Source organism: Equus caballus, chromosome X (assembly GCF_041296265.1).
Source record: "Equus caballus isolate H_3958 breed thoroughbred chromosome X, TB-T2T, whole genome shotgun sequence".
Taxonomy (NCBI): domain Eukaryota; kingdom Metazoa; phylum Chordata; class Mammalia; order Perissodactyla; family Equidae; genus Equus; species Equus caballus.
The window spans coordinates 33,705,143-33,723,054 of NC_091715.1; the positions used below are offsets into that span (position 1 = coordinate 33,705,143).

Consider the following 17,912-nt stretch of genomic DNA (forward strand, 5'->3'; position numbering starts at 1 on the left):
CCCCGTGGCTGAGTGGTTAAGTTTGCGTGCTCCACTGTGGCAGCCCAGGGTTTCGCCGGTTCGGATCCTGGGCGTGGACATGGCACCACTCATCAGGCCACGCTGAGGTGGCATCCCACATGCCACAACTAGAAGGACCCACAACTAAAAGTACACAACTATGTGCCCGGGGACTTTGGGAGAAAAAGGAAAAATAAAATCTTTCAAATAGAAGAGTTTCTGAATATTAAATGCATTAAAGCAACTATCTACTAATTAGATCTATGCCAGATTTTTAATTTAATAAAATCATGGTTAGATATTTATCATTTACTTTTTCCTTCTTCATTTCTATACTTTACCCCCATAATGGACAGCATGTACCAGACAAACAGATATCTTTAATGTATCCATTTCTATATATTTTCCTTTTAAGCTTTTTTTTTTTTTTTTGGTAAGGGAGATTGTCGCTGAGCTAACATCTGTGCCAGTCTACTTCTATTTTGTACGTGGGATGCTGCCACAGCATGGCTTAATGAGCGGAGTGTAGGTCTGTGCCCAGGATCCGAACCCACGAACCCCAGGCTGCCGAAGCAAAGCACATGAATTTAACTACTACACCAGCAGGCCAGCCCCTCCTTTTAAGTTTTAAATAAAGAAAACAATAGCCAGGATATAGTAAAGACTTTCTTAAAAATTACTGTAAAATGAAACTAAAAAATATGAAGTGCTTCCTTCCTAGGTAGAATTATTATGAGTTCTCTTGAGTTCAAGAAGAAAGGGGACTGAAATTTCTTTCATAAAAATGCTGATAGCAAGATATTTTAAAACTCTTGCAAAACATGAAAAATATAACTAAAGAATAGAACACAAATGTTAACATCATCTAGTTATCCGCAGTTGCCAAGAAGAGTGAGGAAAAAAACCCTTAGGCAGAAGTAATTCAAAACCAAAGGCAATTAAATGAAAAGTATTACATTTTCCTATTGATTTCCATTCTAAGACCTGCTCTCCTGAAAACTTTCGGTAGAGACGGTTTTAAGATAGCAAGGAGGGGAAGCTATTCTAGCTCTTCAACTCTTTCTCTAAAGTGAGCACCATGACACAGGGGTGGAGTGCACGCTATTTGCCATTCCTTCCCATTTTCCACAGAAACAAACTGATTCCCAAGTAGCAAAAATTAAAGCCCCACTGGCTCGAACTGCAGAGCTGCCATTCTTGATAAATAAAAAATGCTTATATGATTTATGTTATTAAGTACCATCTAAGAAATAATGCAAATGCCAAAAAGAGAGAAAGGTTTCTCTCTTAAACGGCATGCTAGCTTTGCAAGTCCATCCTGGTCACCTCATATAGCACACAGACTGTGTTAGCTTTCCTCCTAAGCATTCTTTGACCCCTTGTCCTCTATCTGTTTAGAAGCAAACCCTCTGTCTCCTCTTTCCTCGTCATCTAATTTACTATCCCAGCTCAATTACTACCACCTTGGTAATGATTCATCTATTTCTCCTGCCCAGACCTGTCACCTGAGCTTGAGACACATCCTTGTCTTCCCAAACGGATGTCTAGGCACCCCAAACTTAGCAAAGCCCCTTCAAACTCACATTCAATGTCCCTTATCTCAGAAAACACCACAATCATCCATCATTTGCCCAAGATAAAACAGAGTCATCTCTGCTACCTGAGTCTCCTCTTTCTTACCTTCGACATCAATCTAATCACCAACCCTTGAATATTTCATCCCCTAAGTCCTTGTGGAACCTTCTCTGGTCTAAGCTACCAACAACTCTGGTGTGAACCATTTCAGCAACCAGCCTTGCTACTTCAGTCTTGTTCCCCTCCAATTTATTCTCTATATTGCTATCAGAGTGAGCTTTCAAAACACCTATCTAATGATGTCAGTTTCCACTTAAAATCATCTGATGGCTTCTTATCACCATTAGGATAAAGTCTAAATTTCTTAAGGACACTTACAAAGCCCTAGCGGATCTGACCCCTTCCTACTTACATCTCTGGCCTCATCTCACCCAATTCCTGCCATGGTGAACTTCTTTCAGTTCCAGGATGGCGAGCATTCTCTCACCTCCAAACCTTCACATTAGTAGTTACCCCTTCTGGTTAGAACGGCCCACTCCCACCCTAGCTCCCTCTCCTCTGGTAAATTTTCACGTATCCTTCAGTCAGAGTACAATTGGTACTTCCCTAGGGATAACCTTCCTGACTTTCGAACTAGCCCAGAACTCCCTGCTATGTGAACCCCTGGCATCCTGAAGGGCCCCATCAGAATTCAAGCCTGATACATAGTTGTACTGAGTAAACATCTGAGGAATGAATGAAATACAGAGGAAAGACATCCTAAAATACCAAGTGGCGCTGGATCTCCACTCAGCAGGTGAAAGAGAATTCTCCCCCAGATCTTAGAAATGCTATGCAGAAATCTGTGACATCCACAGGTTCTGAACTCTGCTTTATGCTGTCTCATGAAAGGAGAGGATTAGCTCTGGCAGTCTGGCTGCAATGTGTCTAGCGCCAAGTGAGACACACGACAGGGACTTACTTCAATAAGCGAATTGCGTGGCTGAAGCCATCACCTTCCATTTGCACCCCTTGATGTGGAATCTCCAGATTGGACAACTGGAAAGAGAAAAGTACGGTTATACCAGACCACCAATTTTACAAAGGAAATTACCTTTTCTAAGTACTACTGTCTCTATTCTCATGGCATCTGTTCTAGGGCCACTGTGTCCCAAAGTTACAACATATTAGTCATGAGCATTGTCTCACATCATTTGATTTCCTGGGAAACTACATAAAGTCCAGTGAAAATCAAAGATGACCTAGAGCTTCTAGTTAACAAAACACCTCCACAGGTGGCAAATATTCAAAGTTCAGGAGAATTTACCTAAATTTTATATCAAGCCAAAAGTAGTCAGAATCAATTCTGGTGGTTCTAAATGATGCAACTGTAAAATAAGATTGGTTTTCTTGTGTAATTCCATTATATTTGTTCAAAACAAAGTTTGAGTCGCTCATATCTCACTTTTAATCACAAACAGTATTTTTTAGTTTCTAACTTTTCTGGAATACATTTCTATTTTTAACAATTAAACTATTTCCTGCATGAAACCAAAGAAGAAGGGATTCCTGACTTATTCATTTATCCAATAAGGTATCTTACCCAATTGAAGGATTCAGAAAGTGAGTTAAAAAGATGAATGCAGGCATAGCGCCTCAGACCCTACCAGTGGAACTACAGATTATTTAGGTATGACAGCAAGTCACTTGATCTACCAAAGAACTGCTTGCCTTTGGCAGATATTCCCAGGTCTTCTACGGCAGACTATTTATTTACACCTACCTTATTCCAGACAGGATTTAAGGCAACCCTAAGTATTTGACTGAGCCCTGCTTTTTGGGTCTGGGAAGAGCAAAGATTTGGGAAAATAGCTGCTAATCAAATAGGCAGTAGGGGTTCAAATTCAAAGGCAGCGAAGCGTGGGAGGGCTCAAAAGTACTACCTCCATTCTATGGATCAGAGATATAAAGATCCCTGGTAAGATTAAATTTGGTTACTCACGTCTCACTATAAATTACTTTAAGCAGACAATGTGCTTGCTGTTGTCTTTAACATGCCTTTTTCATTGAGAGAAGGAAAAGGTGGTTAGTTTTTAAGAGCTTGATTGAGTTCAATACAGCACAGGCATACCTCGGAGACATTGCGGGTTCGGTTCCAGACCACCGTAGTAAAGTGAATATTGCAATAAAGTGAGTCACATGAATTTTTTGGTTTCCTAGTGCATATAAAAGTTCTCTTTACACTATATTGTAGTCCAGTAAGTATACAATAACATTATGTCTAAAAAAACAATGTACATACCTTAATTAAAAAATACTCTATTGCTAACCATTATCTGAGCCTTCAGTGAGTTGTAATCTTTTTGCTGGTGGAGAGTTGTGCCTTGATGTTGATGGCTGCTGACTGATCAGGGTGATGGTTGCTAAAGTTGGGGTGGCTGTGGCAATTTCTTAAAATAAGACAACAACGAAGTCTGCCACATTGATTGACTCTTCCTTCCACCAACAATTTCTCTGTAGCATATGATGCTGTTTGATAGCATTTTACCCACAGTAGAACTTCTTTCAAAACTGGAGTCAATCCTCTCAAACCTTCCTGCTGCTTTATCAACTGAGTGTACGTAATATTCTAAATCCTTTGTTGTCATTTCAACAATCTTCACGGCATCTTCACCAAGAGTGGATTCCATGTCAAGAAACCACCTTCTCTGCTCACCCATAAGAAGCAACTCCTCCCCCGTAAAGTTTGATCATGAGATGGCAGCAATTCAGTCCCATCTTCAGGCTGCACTTCTACTTCTAGTTCTCTTGCTGTTTCCACCACATCTGCACGCACTTCCTTCACTGAAGTCTTGAACCCCTCAAAGTCATCCATCAGGGTTGCAATCAATTTCTTCCAAACTCCTGTTAATGTTGATATTTTGATCTATGAATCACAAATGTTCTTAACGGCATCTAGAGTGATGAATCCTTTCCAGAAAGTTTTCAATTTACTTTGCCCAGAGCCAACAAAGGAATCACTATCTTTGGCAGCTATAGCCTTATAAAATCTATTTCTTAAATAATACAACTTCAAAGTTGAAATTACTTTTTGACCCATGGGCTGCAGAATGGATGTGGTGTTAGCAGGCCTGAAAACAACATTCATCTCGTTGCACATCTCCATCAGCGCTCTTGGGTGACCACGTGCATTGTCAAAGAGCAGTCATATTTTGTAAAAAATCTTTTCTGAGCCAGAGGTCTCAACAGTGGGCTTAAAACATTCAGTAAACCATGCTGTAAAAGACGTGGTGTCATCCAGGCTTTGTGGTTCGATTTATAGAGCACAGGCAGAGTAGATTTGGCGTAATTCTTAAGGGCCCTAGGGTTTTCAGGATGGTAAATGAACACTGGCTTCAACTTAAAGTCACCAGCTGCATTAACCCCTAACAAGAGAGTCAGTCTGTCCTCAGGCATTGACTTCTCCTCTCTAGCTATGAAAGTCCTAGATGACATCTTCTTCCAATGGAAGGCTGTTTTGTCTATACTGAAAATCTGTTTTTTAGTGTAGTCACCCTCATTAATCATCTCAGCTAGATCTTCTGGAAACTTGCTGCAGCTTCTACAGCAGCACTTGCTGCTTCCCCTTGCACTTTCATATCACGGAGACGGCTTCTTTCCTTAAACCTCATGAACCAACTTCTGCTAGCTTCAAACTTCTCTTCTGTAGCTTCCTCACCTCTCTCAGCCTTCTCAGACATGAAGAGAGTTAGGGCCTTGCTCTGGATTAGACTTTGTCTTAGGAGAATGTTGTGGCTGGTTGATCTTCTATTCAGAGCACTAACACTTCCTCCATATCAGCAATAAGGCTGTTTCACTTTCTTATCATTCGTCTGTTCACTGGAGTAGCACTTTTAATTTCCTTTAAGAACTTTTCCTTTACATTCACAACTTGGCTGTTTGACTCAAGAGGCCTGGTTTTTGGCCTATTTCAGCTTTTGATATGCCTTCCTCACTAAGCTTAATCATTTCTAGCTTTTGATTTAAAGTGAGAGACTTGCAACTCTTCCTTTCACTTGAACACTACTTAGAGGGACCATTGTGGGGTTATTAATTGGCCTAATTTCAGTATCACTGTGTCTCAGGAAATAGGGAGGCCTGAGGAGAGGGAGAGAGATGCCCATCGGTGGAACAGTCAGAACACACACAACATTTATTAAGTTCACCATCTTACATGGGTGTGGTTGGTGGTGCCCCAAAACAATTACAATAGTAACATCAAAGACCACTGATAACCATAACAAATATAATAATGATGAAAGAGTTTGAAATATTGCAAGAATTATCAAAATGTGACAGAGATATGAAGCGAGCAAATACTGTTGGAAAAATGGCACCAATGGACTTACTTGAGGCAAGATTGCCATAAATCTTCAATTTGTAAAGAAAACTGCAATATCTGCAAGGTGCAATAAAACGAGGTCTGCCTGTACTACAGAATGTTCTTACACATCCTATGTGTGCAACAGACAGAGAAGGAGGAGAGAGAAGATGTCTGTCTATAGGTGTTAGTCTATGTGGGCACTACAAAGACACAAGCTTTTGCAATTTCTAGCCTGTGGGAAGGGGGAGAGAAGCATTACATTGCCCCTGGGTACCATGTAGCCTCCCTTCCCACTGCAAAGGTAGTAACTGAATGACATTCATGTAATCAATCCACATGGACAATGAAAAAGCCCAAGAACATGGTCAAGTAGATAAGAAACGTAGACACTGTACAGTTTAGGAGCCATGGCCAGTACCCAGACAGAGGACATTCATCAAGCTCACAGTTCTAGGAGCTGGGACATCGAGGACATGAGTTTTATTTTAGGTGCCTGTTTCTGGGCTTGGATTTCTCTGGGCTCTTGCTGCTCTTCACAATTTCACACCTTATCCTCTGCCTTCAGATCCTGAAGCCCTATAAAGCAGGGGTCAGCATATAATAGTTCATGGGCCACATCTAACCCACCGCCTGTTTTTGTAAATAAAGTTTTATTGGAACATAGCTATACTCATTTGTTTAAGTATCAACCATGGCTAGTTCACACCACAACAGCAGATCTGGGTAGCTACAATAAGAGACCATATAATCCACAACACCTAAAATACTTCCTATCCGGTCCTTTACAGAAAAAGCTTGCTGATCCCTGCTCTAAAGCATGAAAGTGTTTTCAACAAGTCTTCCCAAGACTATCGTAAGCTCAACTGAAATAATCCACTTCCACATTTCCAGGTCTCTTCTTCACTCACAACAATTTACAGAGGCGAAGAGTCTTACAAAAAGTAAAACTTTAAAGTAGAGGGAAATAATTAAGGTTTAGCATATTGCTTTTAAGGGCTGCTGATCCTTGGCCAAAGCCTTTTCTGGAAATATAAAAATACAGGTTCTGTTACCTCCCTTTAGTTTCATGTTTGGGGATCATGCTGGATATCACAACCGTGTATCCTTGAAAGATATTAATTTTGCAAGTCTATTGCTTCTTCCACGTGACAAAAGTAAAAATTTAGTTTAATGTTCTTTCTGACCTGCTTGACAGAAAGGAACCCAATTTTATTAGTGTGTAAAGCAATATGTATGGCTTCACCTAAGCCACCCCTTTATCAACTAAGCATCACTAAGTGAGTTAAATAACGCTCCTACTAAGAGGTATACAAGCAGATGTTAATTCTCAAAAGTTGTCCTTTTTTTTTTTAACTGGGAAGAATTTACTTTCCATTTTCATAAAGAGCAGAAGGCCTACAATTTGGATTCAGAGAGATAAAACAATTTAAGTCATGTTTTAAATGTATACCATGAGATACTATGATTTCACCCCTACCCCTCCCAAAACAAACAAGATCACAACCATTGTGGTTCTCCTAACGGAACCTATGTAGCTTTAGCAAGGCATTTTAAAAATTACTCTTTCATTTAGAGTACCCAAAATTGTTCCCAACAATTACCTCCAACCGAAGTCCTACAAACGGCATATTTGTATCACACATAGCGACAAAGTGAGCTAGGATTTTATTGAAGGCACACATTTCTCCTGATCGTTTGGTTTTCTTGGGTTCTACTGGACATGGGTCATCAGACAACTAGAATTTAAGTAAAGAACACAAATGGGTAAAAAAGTACATGTGGTACAATTAGTTAAGGCAGTTAAACTACTGTAACAAAGCTCAAAGTGAACAAAAAAAAATGCTATTCATTCAACGAATATTTATTGAGCAAATATTGACAGAAACACTGGAAATACAGTAGTAAATATTGTGTATTTAATAAGTTCTCTTGTGGAAAATGGTATATAATTAATTACAAGACAAGCATTTTCAAGAAAATGTAGACAATTGTTACTTAAACCTTATTGCTGCCCAGTCTCTTAAAAATCATATCTAATTCTTTCCCATATTAAAAATGGTTAAAGAACACAACAAAGTTAACTTAATACACAAATTCTGTGGTCATTTCCACATGTGATCATACCTTGCGCTTGGTACCAGTTCTAGGCTGTTTCCCGGCTTTTGTACGAAAAACTACCTCCTGGACGTTCTCCTTGAACTGCTGCAGTAGGAGTGCCATGACGGGGCTGTCCTCGCGATCTGTGGCATTCACAGACATGAAGTAGTACTTGTACAACAGCTGTGTGGGTTTATTTGGAACCTCCAACATCTCCACAACCTAACAAGGCCCAAAGCAGAAATGAGACTCAGAGAAATAAGAAGTGTTGCATATTTTCCTCCTTATATCAAGTAGGGCTCAGAATCATAAATCTAATGTAGATGTCTTTTTTCTTTAAACAAGGACAAATCAATCATGATGTCCAAAAAGCCCACATTTGTAGTAAATATATAATTTGCTTTCTAAAAAATAGATCAGACTAAAGAAGAACACTAAACTATACCATAAACTATACCAAATGGGACATTGAGACTATCAGTATTAGGTGTTCTTCATAGTCATTCCACAGCTTATAAACTGACAACATTGTATGCTGAAGTCCAGCAGCTCTACTAGATCTTCTAGAATGGTATCTATTTTAAATTGCCCTGCAGTCTCCCTTAACCATTAAAACATCTTAAGAATTCCACTACGACGGCAGAGAAAAATGACAGCTCTCTCATACTTGGAAGGATATAAAAATAAACTTATTTTTTCAAATGAAAAATCTGGTAATGTGAGGATAAGGATAGCAACAACATCAACAATAGGTTAACATGACATAGAGCTTGCTATGTGTAATGTCCTGTCCTAAGAACTTGACAGATGTTAACACATTTAATCCTCCTAATAACTCTGTGAAGTCAGGATTATTATCTTCATTTTTCTGATGAGGAGACTGAGGCACAAGAAGATCAGGGTACTTGCCCAAGGTCTCAGAGCTAAGAAGTGATGGACTCATGCTTTGATCCCAGAAGACTGGCTCCACAGACTTTGCTCTTACCCACTAGACTAGCTTACAAAGTCTGCCTAAAATTTAAGAAAAGTCCTCCAAATACTTTAGTGAGAGAAATAAATGCCACTGGACAAGGCTCTTAACCAACACACACTTTCCTGTCTCCCTTCCTGCCTCCCTCTCCCCGCCCCCATTCTCTTCAGGAAATTCTTTGGTCAACACCTCTAAGTGTCACACTGATGGAAAAAGACGACTTGAAAGTAAAACGGACACTTCACCAAAGGATATATGGATGGCAGTTAAGCACATGAAAACACATTCAACATCATTAGTCATCAGGGCAGTGTAAATCAAGACTGTAATAAGATACCACTATACATCTATCAGAATGGCTAGAATTTAAAAAAAATTACACCACCAAGTGCTGGCAAGAATGCGGAGCAGCTAGAACTCTCATGTATTACTGGAAGGAACGCAAAATGGTCTGGCTACTTTAGAAAACAATTTGGCGGTTTCTTATTTAAAGTTAAACATACACTTAACCATATGACTCAACAATCCCACTCATAATTACTTATCCAAAAGAAATGAAAATTTAAGTTCACAAAAACACCTATATGCAAATGCTTATAGAAGCTTTATTCATAATTGCCCCAAACTGAAAACAACCCAGATGTCCTACAACAGGAGACCGGTTAAACGAACTGTGCTACATCCATACCATGGACCACTACTCAGTGGTCCTTTTACTCAGTAAAAGGAATGAACCATTATATATACAACAATATCAATGAAAGTCAAAGGCATTATGCTGAGTGAAAGAAATTAGACTGAAAGGCAAAAACTAGAGAGAGAAAACAAGTCAGCGGTCACTAGTTGAGACTGAGGGGAGGGTGTGATTATAGAGGGGCAGCATGAGGAAATTTTGGGGGGTGATGGATCTGTTCTGTTGAGATGCAGGTTACAAAACTGTATGCATTTATTAAAACTCAGACGCTAAAACGTCTGAATTTTTACTGTAGGTAAATTGTATCTTAACAAAGCTGACAAAAGTAGAATGGCTAAATGACATTCAAAGGCAGCAAGCCTTTCTGCAGTTGTTCTTAATGTTCATGGTAGCAGTTTTTTCCACTTATATGAATGTGTCATCCCTAAGTGAGGATGAAGAGTAACATACATTCAGTTTTGCGTCTAGGTCACGTGAAACAAATTATTGTTATATAATAAATCACTAATCATTGAAACCAAAGCCTGGCTTTTTGTTGATACAAAATAAGGTCAGAAAACAATAAATTATCACCATTTTATTTTGTATGTGGCTGAGTATAAGAGATCTTTGTGTGCTCACAGGTTTGATTATTATGTGAGTATTCTGCACATCATTTCACATGTAAACCAGGCAGCTGAGAACTGAAACAACAATCCTTTGTCACGTGTCAAATCTAGGTCCATAGCTGGTGTTTTAAAATTCAGAAAAAAGTGAAATTCACATCAACGATAGACTTACTAGTCTACATAAGTAACCCCCACTTAAAGTACGTCAAGCTACACAGGATAACTCTTAAAGATAATATCTTTAAAAAGTACAACTCAAAACCTTAAAAAAGTTTACTCCCATCACCTTCAACCAACAATCCTGAATTACGTTTTTCAAACATCTTAGATTCTTAGCCAAAAGTATCTACTTGGTGTACACAGAACTTTCTACAAGTAGGGAAATACACTTAGGGCGAGTCCATATTTCAAGTTTTTGGAAATTTTAACCAATTCAAAGATCTCAAAGAAACTAACTGGAAAGCACCTAGAAAGAGCGAAAAAAAAATAAGAAAACATCTTACCGTGCCCTGAAAGGTATAGGCAGTCAATAAAATGGATATGTATCTGCCTTCAATCAATTAAGGATGAGAAAATAAAGCTACTTAAGGCAGCCCATATTTAAAAGCCTGCATTATGCAGGTTAACATTCCAGTAAAACCAAACAAGTTGATCTGACACCAAAACATCTCCAGAGCTTCAGAGTAGGTGCTTTCAAATTTTTTCTTCTATACAGAGGAGATGCCTCATTCCAGGCAGAAACTAGACCTTTCTATAGGAGAGGGTGAGGGATGGGGGCATAACCTTATATTCCCCAACTCTGATTGACCATTATATAATTTCTTAGAGACATGACTGTCCTCTCTCCTTGCTCTCCTGGGTTGAGAATCACTATACAAAAGTCAAATATGCAATAAAATCAAACAATAAATCTTTCAAGATACTAACAGAATTACTCAACTCAATCACCCAAATCACCCCTTTGCATACTTACAATGTAGTATTGTGGAAGACGGGTAAGTTTAATGAAAAGCTTATTCTTAGAAAGGCTTCCAATAGGATGGGTTGAGTAATTGGACAGCTGCAATGTTTCACTACTTATTGTAGGCAGATGTTTTATAGATTGTTTGCAACGCTGTTGTCCAAGCCAAAACCTTAATTTAAAAGAGAGAATCCACATCACAAAATCGTAGACTTTTCTGATTAACTGTGTGCTATTGATTTATAAAGATTATTGAAGACCACTAAAAAAACCAATTAATTTAAAACCTAATTGACCTGGTAAAAGGACACATGATCGTGGTGATGAATCCTTTCTCCAGTTTTGTAATGGACTGTTAGTTCTAGTTCTAGTTTAAGGAGTTTAAACTGCAGTGTGAATGATTTTCATCAGTTATAAGGTAGAATTAACTAGTTCCAAGGCAGAGACACTATCAGTTTATTATAGGGGATGACAGATTTCCTACGGTTTATGATAGCACAAACTAATCTGAACATCCTTTATAAAATGCCTGAAGTGTTTACAAAACAAAATAGAACAAGAAACAGTAAATAAGTATAAAAGTACTTCATTTTTCTATCTCTGGAGATATACAGTTCCAGTTCTTAAACTGTGTGTAAAGTAACAAGTATACCTAGCAGGTGCCAGTAAGTATTCATTTCCTTCTTTCCCTCTTCTCTCTCAGTGAAGCCACCAAATTTCACTCTGATGCTTTTCATAGTACTCTTCTCATTCCTTCTATGTGATTATCTATCCCTGAGGCTAGAACACCATATAATATGTGAATAAGGGATAAAAGGATTGGTTCACAAACTCTCACTGACCCATAATGAGATGACTACAGAAAATAAGAATACGAATTCAGAAACTTCCACACCAACACAACAATGCCACAATATCCAAGCTCATGATCAGTAAGCTCACCTTGCTGAACAGGGTATAGACCAGTTCAAGATCAGTTGCATTTGGGTGGTGAGCTGCTTATGGTACAAACTGTGTACTAGTCAGGTGCAGTAAAACCATGTTATAATATATAACATTTTAAGGGTAGTCTGCCAACTATTACCCAAAAATGTATAAAATCTGGAAACCATTTAGAAACAAGCTGAATTTAACTGCAACTTCACAGAATCAATTGCTAGAACTGGCTACTAATGAAGGAATGAAGATAACTTTTGAAAATACACCAATACTTCATTCATTTTGGATAAAAGTTAAAAATGAATATCCTGAACTTGCTAAAATTACTTTCAAATCTTTATTTCTAGTCCCATAAACATATCTTTGCGAGACTGTTATCTCTACTATGTTCTTAAAAGAAAAACATAGAAACAGTTAAGACACAGATTATCTCCTGTGAGTAGCATCATCATGAAAAGAATCTAGATGAGTTACAACAAGCAAGAAACAAGCTCACTTGTTAAACATTCTAAATACAAGATATTCTAAACACAAGATATTCTTTTCAAAGCGTACATGGAATTGCTATTTTACTCTTGACTTTTTGTTTGGTTATGACTTTGTGGATCAAAACATTTGAGCATAAGAGTGAATTTTCTATATTAATCGCCTATATATATATTCTCAATGAAAACTGTGTATAGATTTTTAATTTTTTTCTTATATTATTTGTTCTGATTATATTTATTGAAATGTAATTTCAAAAATTAAGGCTTAGGGGCTGCCCCTGTGGCCGAGTGGTTAAGTGCACGCACTCCGCTTCAGCAGTCCAGGGTTTCACTGGTTCAGATCCTTGTTGTGGACACGGCACTGCTCATCAAGCCGTGCTGAGGTGGTGTCCCACATAGCACAACCAGAAGGACCTGCAACTAGAATATACAACTATGTACTGGGGGGCTTTGGGGAGAAGAAAACAAAAAAAGAAAAGAAGACTGGCAACAGATGTTAACTCAGGTGCCAATCTTAAAAAAATAATAATAATTAAGGCTTATATTTTGTACATGTTCTTTCATTTCTTTTTCCAGAATTTGTTTTCATTGCATATTATAAAAAAAGTAATCACATGAACAAATGCTCAACATCATTAATCAATAGGGAAATGTAAATTAAAACAAAAATGAGATATGTCATCACACTCACTAGGATGGCTATAGTCAAAGATAGTAACAAGTGTTGGCAAGGATGTAGAGAAATGGAAACCCTCATACATTGCTGATGGATTGTAAGATGGCACAGCTACTTTGGAAACTAGTTTGGCAGTTTCTTTAAAAAGTTAAACGAATTTATGGTATGACCCAGCAATTCCACTCTTAGTGGAACAAAAACATAAGTTCACACATAGACTTGCACATGAATATTCATAGCAGTATTATTCACAATAGCCCAAAAGTGGAAACAACCCAAATGTCCATCAATCAATGAATGGATAAACAAAATGTGGTATATCCATACAAGGGAATATTATTCAGCCATAAAAAGGAATGAAGTACTGAAACACTCTACAACATGGATGAACCTAGAAACACTATGCTAAGTGAAAGAAGCCAGTCACAAAAGACCATATACTTTATGATTCCATTTACATGAAATGTCCAGAAAAGGAAAATCTACAGGAACAGAAAGTAGCTTCATAGGTGCCTAGGGCTGAGGCTGGGAATGGGGATTAACTAAACGAGCACCTTTCTGAGGTGATGGAAATGTTCTAAATGTTCTAAAAGTGGATTGTACTTATGGTTGCAAAACTCAGTAAATTTACTGAGTCATTGTGTTGTACACTTAAAATGAGTGAATTTTATGGTATGCAAATTATACTTCGATAAAGTTATTTCAAAAAAAATTCATGTCCCATGATAGATTAGTGATAAACTGATCATTCACCAAAGATCATTTAAATGAGAAGCACTATTATGAGTGACAACCAGGGGACCCTTCTTATGGATAAATTATACGAGTTTAAGTATAGACACACATTTGATAAGTTTAAGGCTTTTGGGACTAAGCTTTCTGGTTTTAGTTTACTTCTGCTTGCTGAACTGCCAGATACACAACCTCAAGTTATGCAAGATGTGAATTACTACACATTTACGTACTTAAACTTTGTTTGGCCAAAATGCACAAAAAATGATGCTGAACTACTAAAAATTTTTGGAATTGTTACCCAGAGTACTATCATTTTTCATATACAGATAAACTAAACACCTATTCAAAAGAAAGCTCATATATTATGTATCTATTGGCATTAAAAACCATGTCTTCTTAATGAAAAATTACTTGATTATATCAAATTCTTCAAATATTTACAAAATCAAAACTGGCACAAAGAGAAGGGGTAGGCCAGAAGATCACAAAATCAGTAGATCCCACTCAAGAGTCTAGCCGCTCCCCCCACCCCCATTTGCCAGTTTGGGTTTTGATGTCTGAAATTTATTTTTATCCCCTGGGATTTTGTTTTATTAACTTTAAGAGAGAGTTTGTTAGAGTTGTAATAAAGGCACCCTTGTGTGCCAGGGTGGTAATGAAGCCTCACAGAATTAGCACGAGCTCCATTTTCAATCTTATTTAGTTTAACAGTATGAAGCATTCAAAGGATTTTGAGACAAACTGAATGACAGTATTAAAGCAGTAGAAACAACTATTCTGAAAGTACCAGCTGGCAGATTCATACCGTGAAGATTATCTTGGATAAGAACAAATAAGACTCTATTGCAGAGAAGACTAGATACAATAAAATTCATTGTGTAAGTGACTTGTAGAGTACTGTTACAGGAGAAAACGTGGCAAGGAATCAAAGTTGAATGTCATGCCCCTCACACCTATATTTGCTCTAGACGGGAATTTAATACCAAGCACTGCCATCTTGGACCTATTCCAAGAGAATTTAGATTCTAAGTAACAAAAGTTGCTCAAGTTTCATGTCATAAACATTAAGGACAGTGACTATCAAGAGTAATGACGGAGAAGAAAATATATCTTGTCAAAATAAGTTTCCATTTTTAGTCTTGAGCTAAATAAATAAGCTTACTTAAGTTGTTGAATCCAAGGAATGATCCGTTTCATATCATCATTTATAGACTTCTCCATGTCATCCAGTGTGGTCTGGTCTATAGAACAAAGCACTTCATTAATTAATCACTTGCACAAGACAAAATATCTAGGTAGCCCAAGACTTAAACGAAAATTAGTATTTTAGGCAGAAAGTAGTGTTATTTTTGAGTCAGAGAAAAACTAAACTAAATGCATCATTAGCATAAATTAATCTAATTTGTTTTCCCTATTTAACATTCAGGGAGAGCTATAGTTAAGACAACTAATTAATAGCAAATGTACACTGGCAGGAAGAACAAGTAACAAATACATGAATTCCTTGCCTATATTTTAATTCCCAAAACTCTTAGTCTAGTTAATTAACATTTTAAAGTTATATGTATTTAAAACTCATAGTATTACCAGACTTAGAATCTTGAAAATTATAAAAACTATAAAACTTCATTAATATGTGTATTAAACACAAATGGTCTCTGGCAGAAGGGCTGTTGGCTGAAGATTAGCTTGCTAAATGTTACTTAGAATTTTTAATGATACTAGAAAATGATAAAAATAGAATGCTGAGCAAAAAGCAAAATATAAAATGATTTCAAGTAAGACAAAAGTATATAAAAATTAGAAGAGCATTGCTATGGACTGAATTGTGTCCCCCCAAATTCATATGTTGAAGCCCTAACTCCTAATGTGATGGTATTTAGAGGTGGGGTCTTTGGGAGGTAATTAGGTTTAGATGAAGCCAAAAAGGTGAGGCCCTCATGATGGGATTAGTGCCCTTACAGTAAGACACACCAGTTTGCTCTCTCTCTTCCTGCCATGTGAGGATACAGCAAGAAGCCAACATCTACAAGCCAGGAAGAGAGCCCGCACCATAACATGATCATGCTGGCAACCTGATCTCAGACTTCAATCTCCAGAACTAGGAGAAAACAAATTTCTGTTGCTTAAGCCACACACACTGTCGTTCTTTGTTACGGCACCCTGAGCTAAGAGAAGCATACATCCCCTAAAATAGCAATGACTGCTGACAGGTAACTATTTTTTGCTTCTTCTCTCATTTTTACACGTTTAGGTTTTTTATTTATGAGTATCTACTGTGTTAATAATCAAGAAAAGAGTTAAATAAAAAGTTTTGAAGAACAAACAACTGCCTTATTGGTTTGGAATCATAGTTAAAAGGTCATTCATAAATGTGATGTGATTCAAAGTAATCAGGACAGTTTCCATCAGCAGTTCACAGGAACATCTATCTTTAGAGCCATACAATATAACCAGAAAACCTTTTACTTTCATCAATCTACCTTGCTTAATATTAATTTTAATGGCAACATGCTAATATATTCAAGGGCACTGTTCAATTAACAACAAAAAACACTAAGTTCCTGGTAACAATTCAGTAACAGATCATGTTAGAAAGCAAACTTTAATTTCTACTGTGTTTAAGCCAGAAAAAAATCCTTTCCTCCAGGATTCTGTACCCTAAGTCATCTTAGATGTTTATACTGTCATAAATAAGTTCTTCAGCCATAAATGACATTAGAATCCTTGTAGTCATTTCCATGTCAACCAACTATTGCTGGTAAAATAGTTAATCTAAAAAACATCAGCCATCAGCATTATTGCTTTTACATAAGAGAAACAACATGAATGTACTTCATAATGGGAAGGTTAACTTCAGGTACAAGAAAATGCAGAGTTAAAGTGGGTGCCAAGGAAGAGACATCAGCCAGAGTTTTTCCTTCCATATCTACTTTCCCCACTGCTTATACCACCCCTCCCAATATGTAATTGCAGAAAATTTTTATTCTGCTTTTGATAAAAATATTTTTCCTTAGACTGAGTGACTACACCATTTAGTAACTTACCAAGTCCATAAAGCATCAATTGGAACATTCCAGAATGCAAATCTACAAAAATGTGTAGACACTCGGAATTACCACAAGGCTCCAAGATGGGAACAACGAGAGCTGGAAGTGCAGTCTCTATGGAAGCTGAACAGTTAAGAATTAAAAATTATATTGATATCAATATTTTTTTAAAAAATATTTCTCAGTGAGTAGAAATGAACCAACTATTGAACAATCCTGAATGTTAGAGGAAAAACATGATTCTGAAAATTGGAATAGTACTATTATGTCAATTAGCAGCTCAAAAGGAAGAATGTAATCTTTAGGTTACTTGAAATAAACATACTTATCTTAAATACTACAGCAAAAAAAATTCCAAGATTCCTTAAAGAAGGTTAAAATAACTAGTGAAAAGTTAACCTCATCAGTGACCTGAGTTCTAGTTTTACTTTCACTCAGTAATTTCTAATAAGTTAATTTTTGATGTAGTGGGAAGAAAATTAGTTGTTTGGTAAATAGAATAAATTTCATCTATGACCTAAATATTTCCAATGCCATTCTTCATAAACAGAGGTTTTCTGGCGATTAGGGCCCATGTGTTTATAAAAACACTTGAAAACTAGTAAACATTATTGATTACGTAGTAAAAAAAAATTTCAAGTTATTTATGTACCTCATTTTCAAGTCACAGATGAAATAAGAACATAGGCAATTGCTAAACAAATTCCCAAAGCTGCCAATACACTTGTTCTAGAGTTTCATAGTATTTCCACCAGATCCAATTAACTTTTCCCCGAA

General features: G+C 37.1%; 1 protein-coding gene across 4 annotated transcripts in view; it reads right to left on the reverse strand.

Moving 5' to 3' along the window:
* Positions 1 to 17,912, reverse strand: part of MED14 (mediator complex subunit 14) — a 64,700-nt gene that overhangs the window by 26,951 nt on the left and 19,837 nt on the right. For all 4 annotated transcript variants that reach the window (XM_001489243.7, XM_005614079.4, XM_070256802.1 and 1 more), the window contains exons 11-16: positions 17,133 to 17,258; positions 15,248 to 15,326; positions 11,260 to 11,419; positions 8,042 to 8,236; positions 7,519 to 7,653; positions 2,537 to 2,613 (exon numbers count right to left, since the gene is read on the reverse strand). In XM_001489243.7, coding sequence (XP_001489293.2) covers positions 2,537 to 2,613; positions 7,519 to 7,653; positions 8,042 to 8,236; positions 11,260 to 11,419; positions 15,248 to 15,326; positions 17,133 to 17,258 — 772 coding nt within the window. The remainder of the gene's footprint in view (positions 1 to 2,536; positions 2,614 to 7,518; positions 7,654 to 8,041; positions 8,237 to 11,259; positions 11,420 to 15,247; positions 15,327 to 17,132; positions 17,259 to 17,912) is intronic.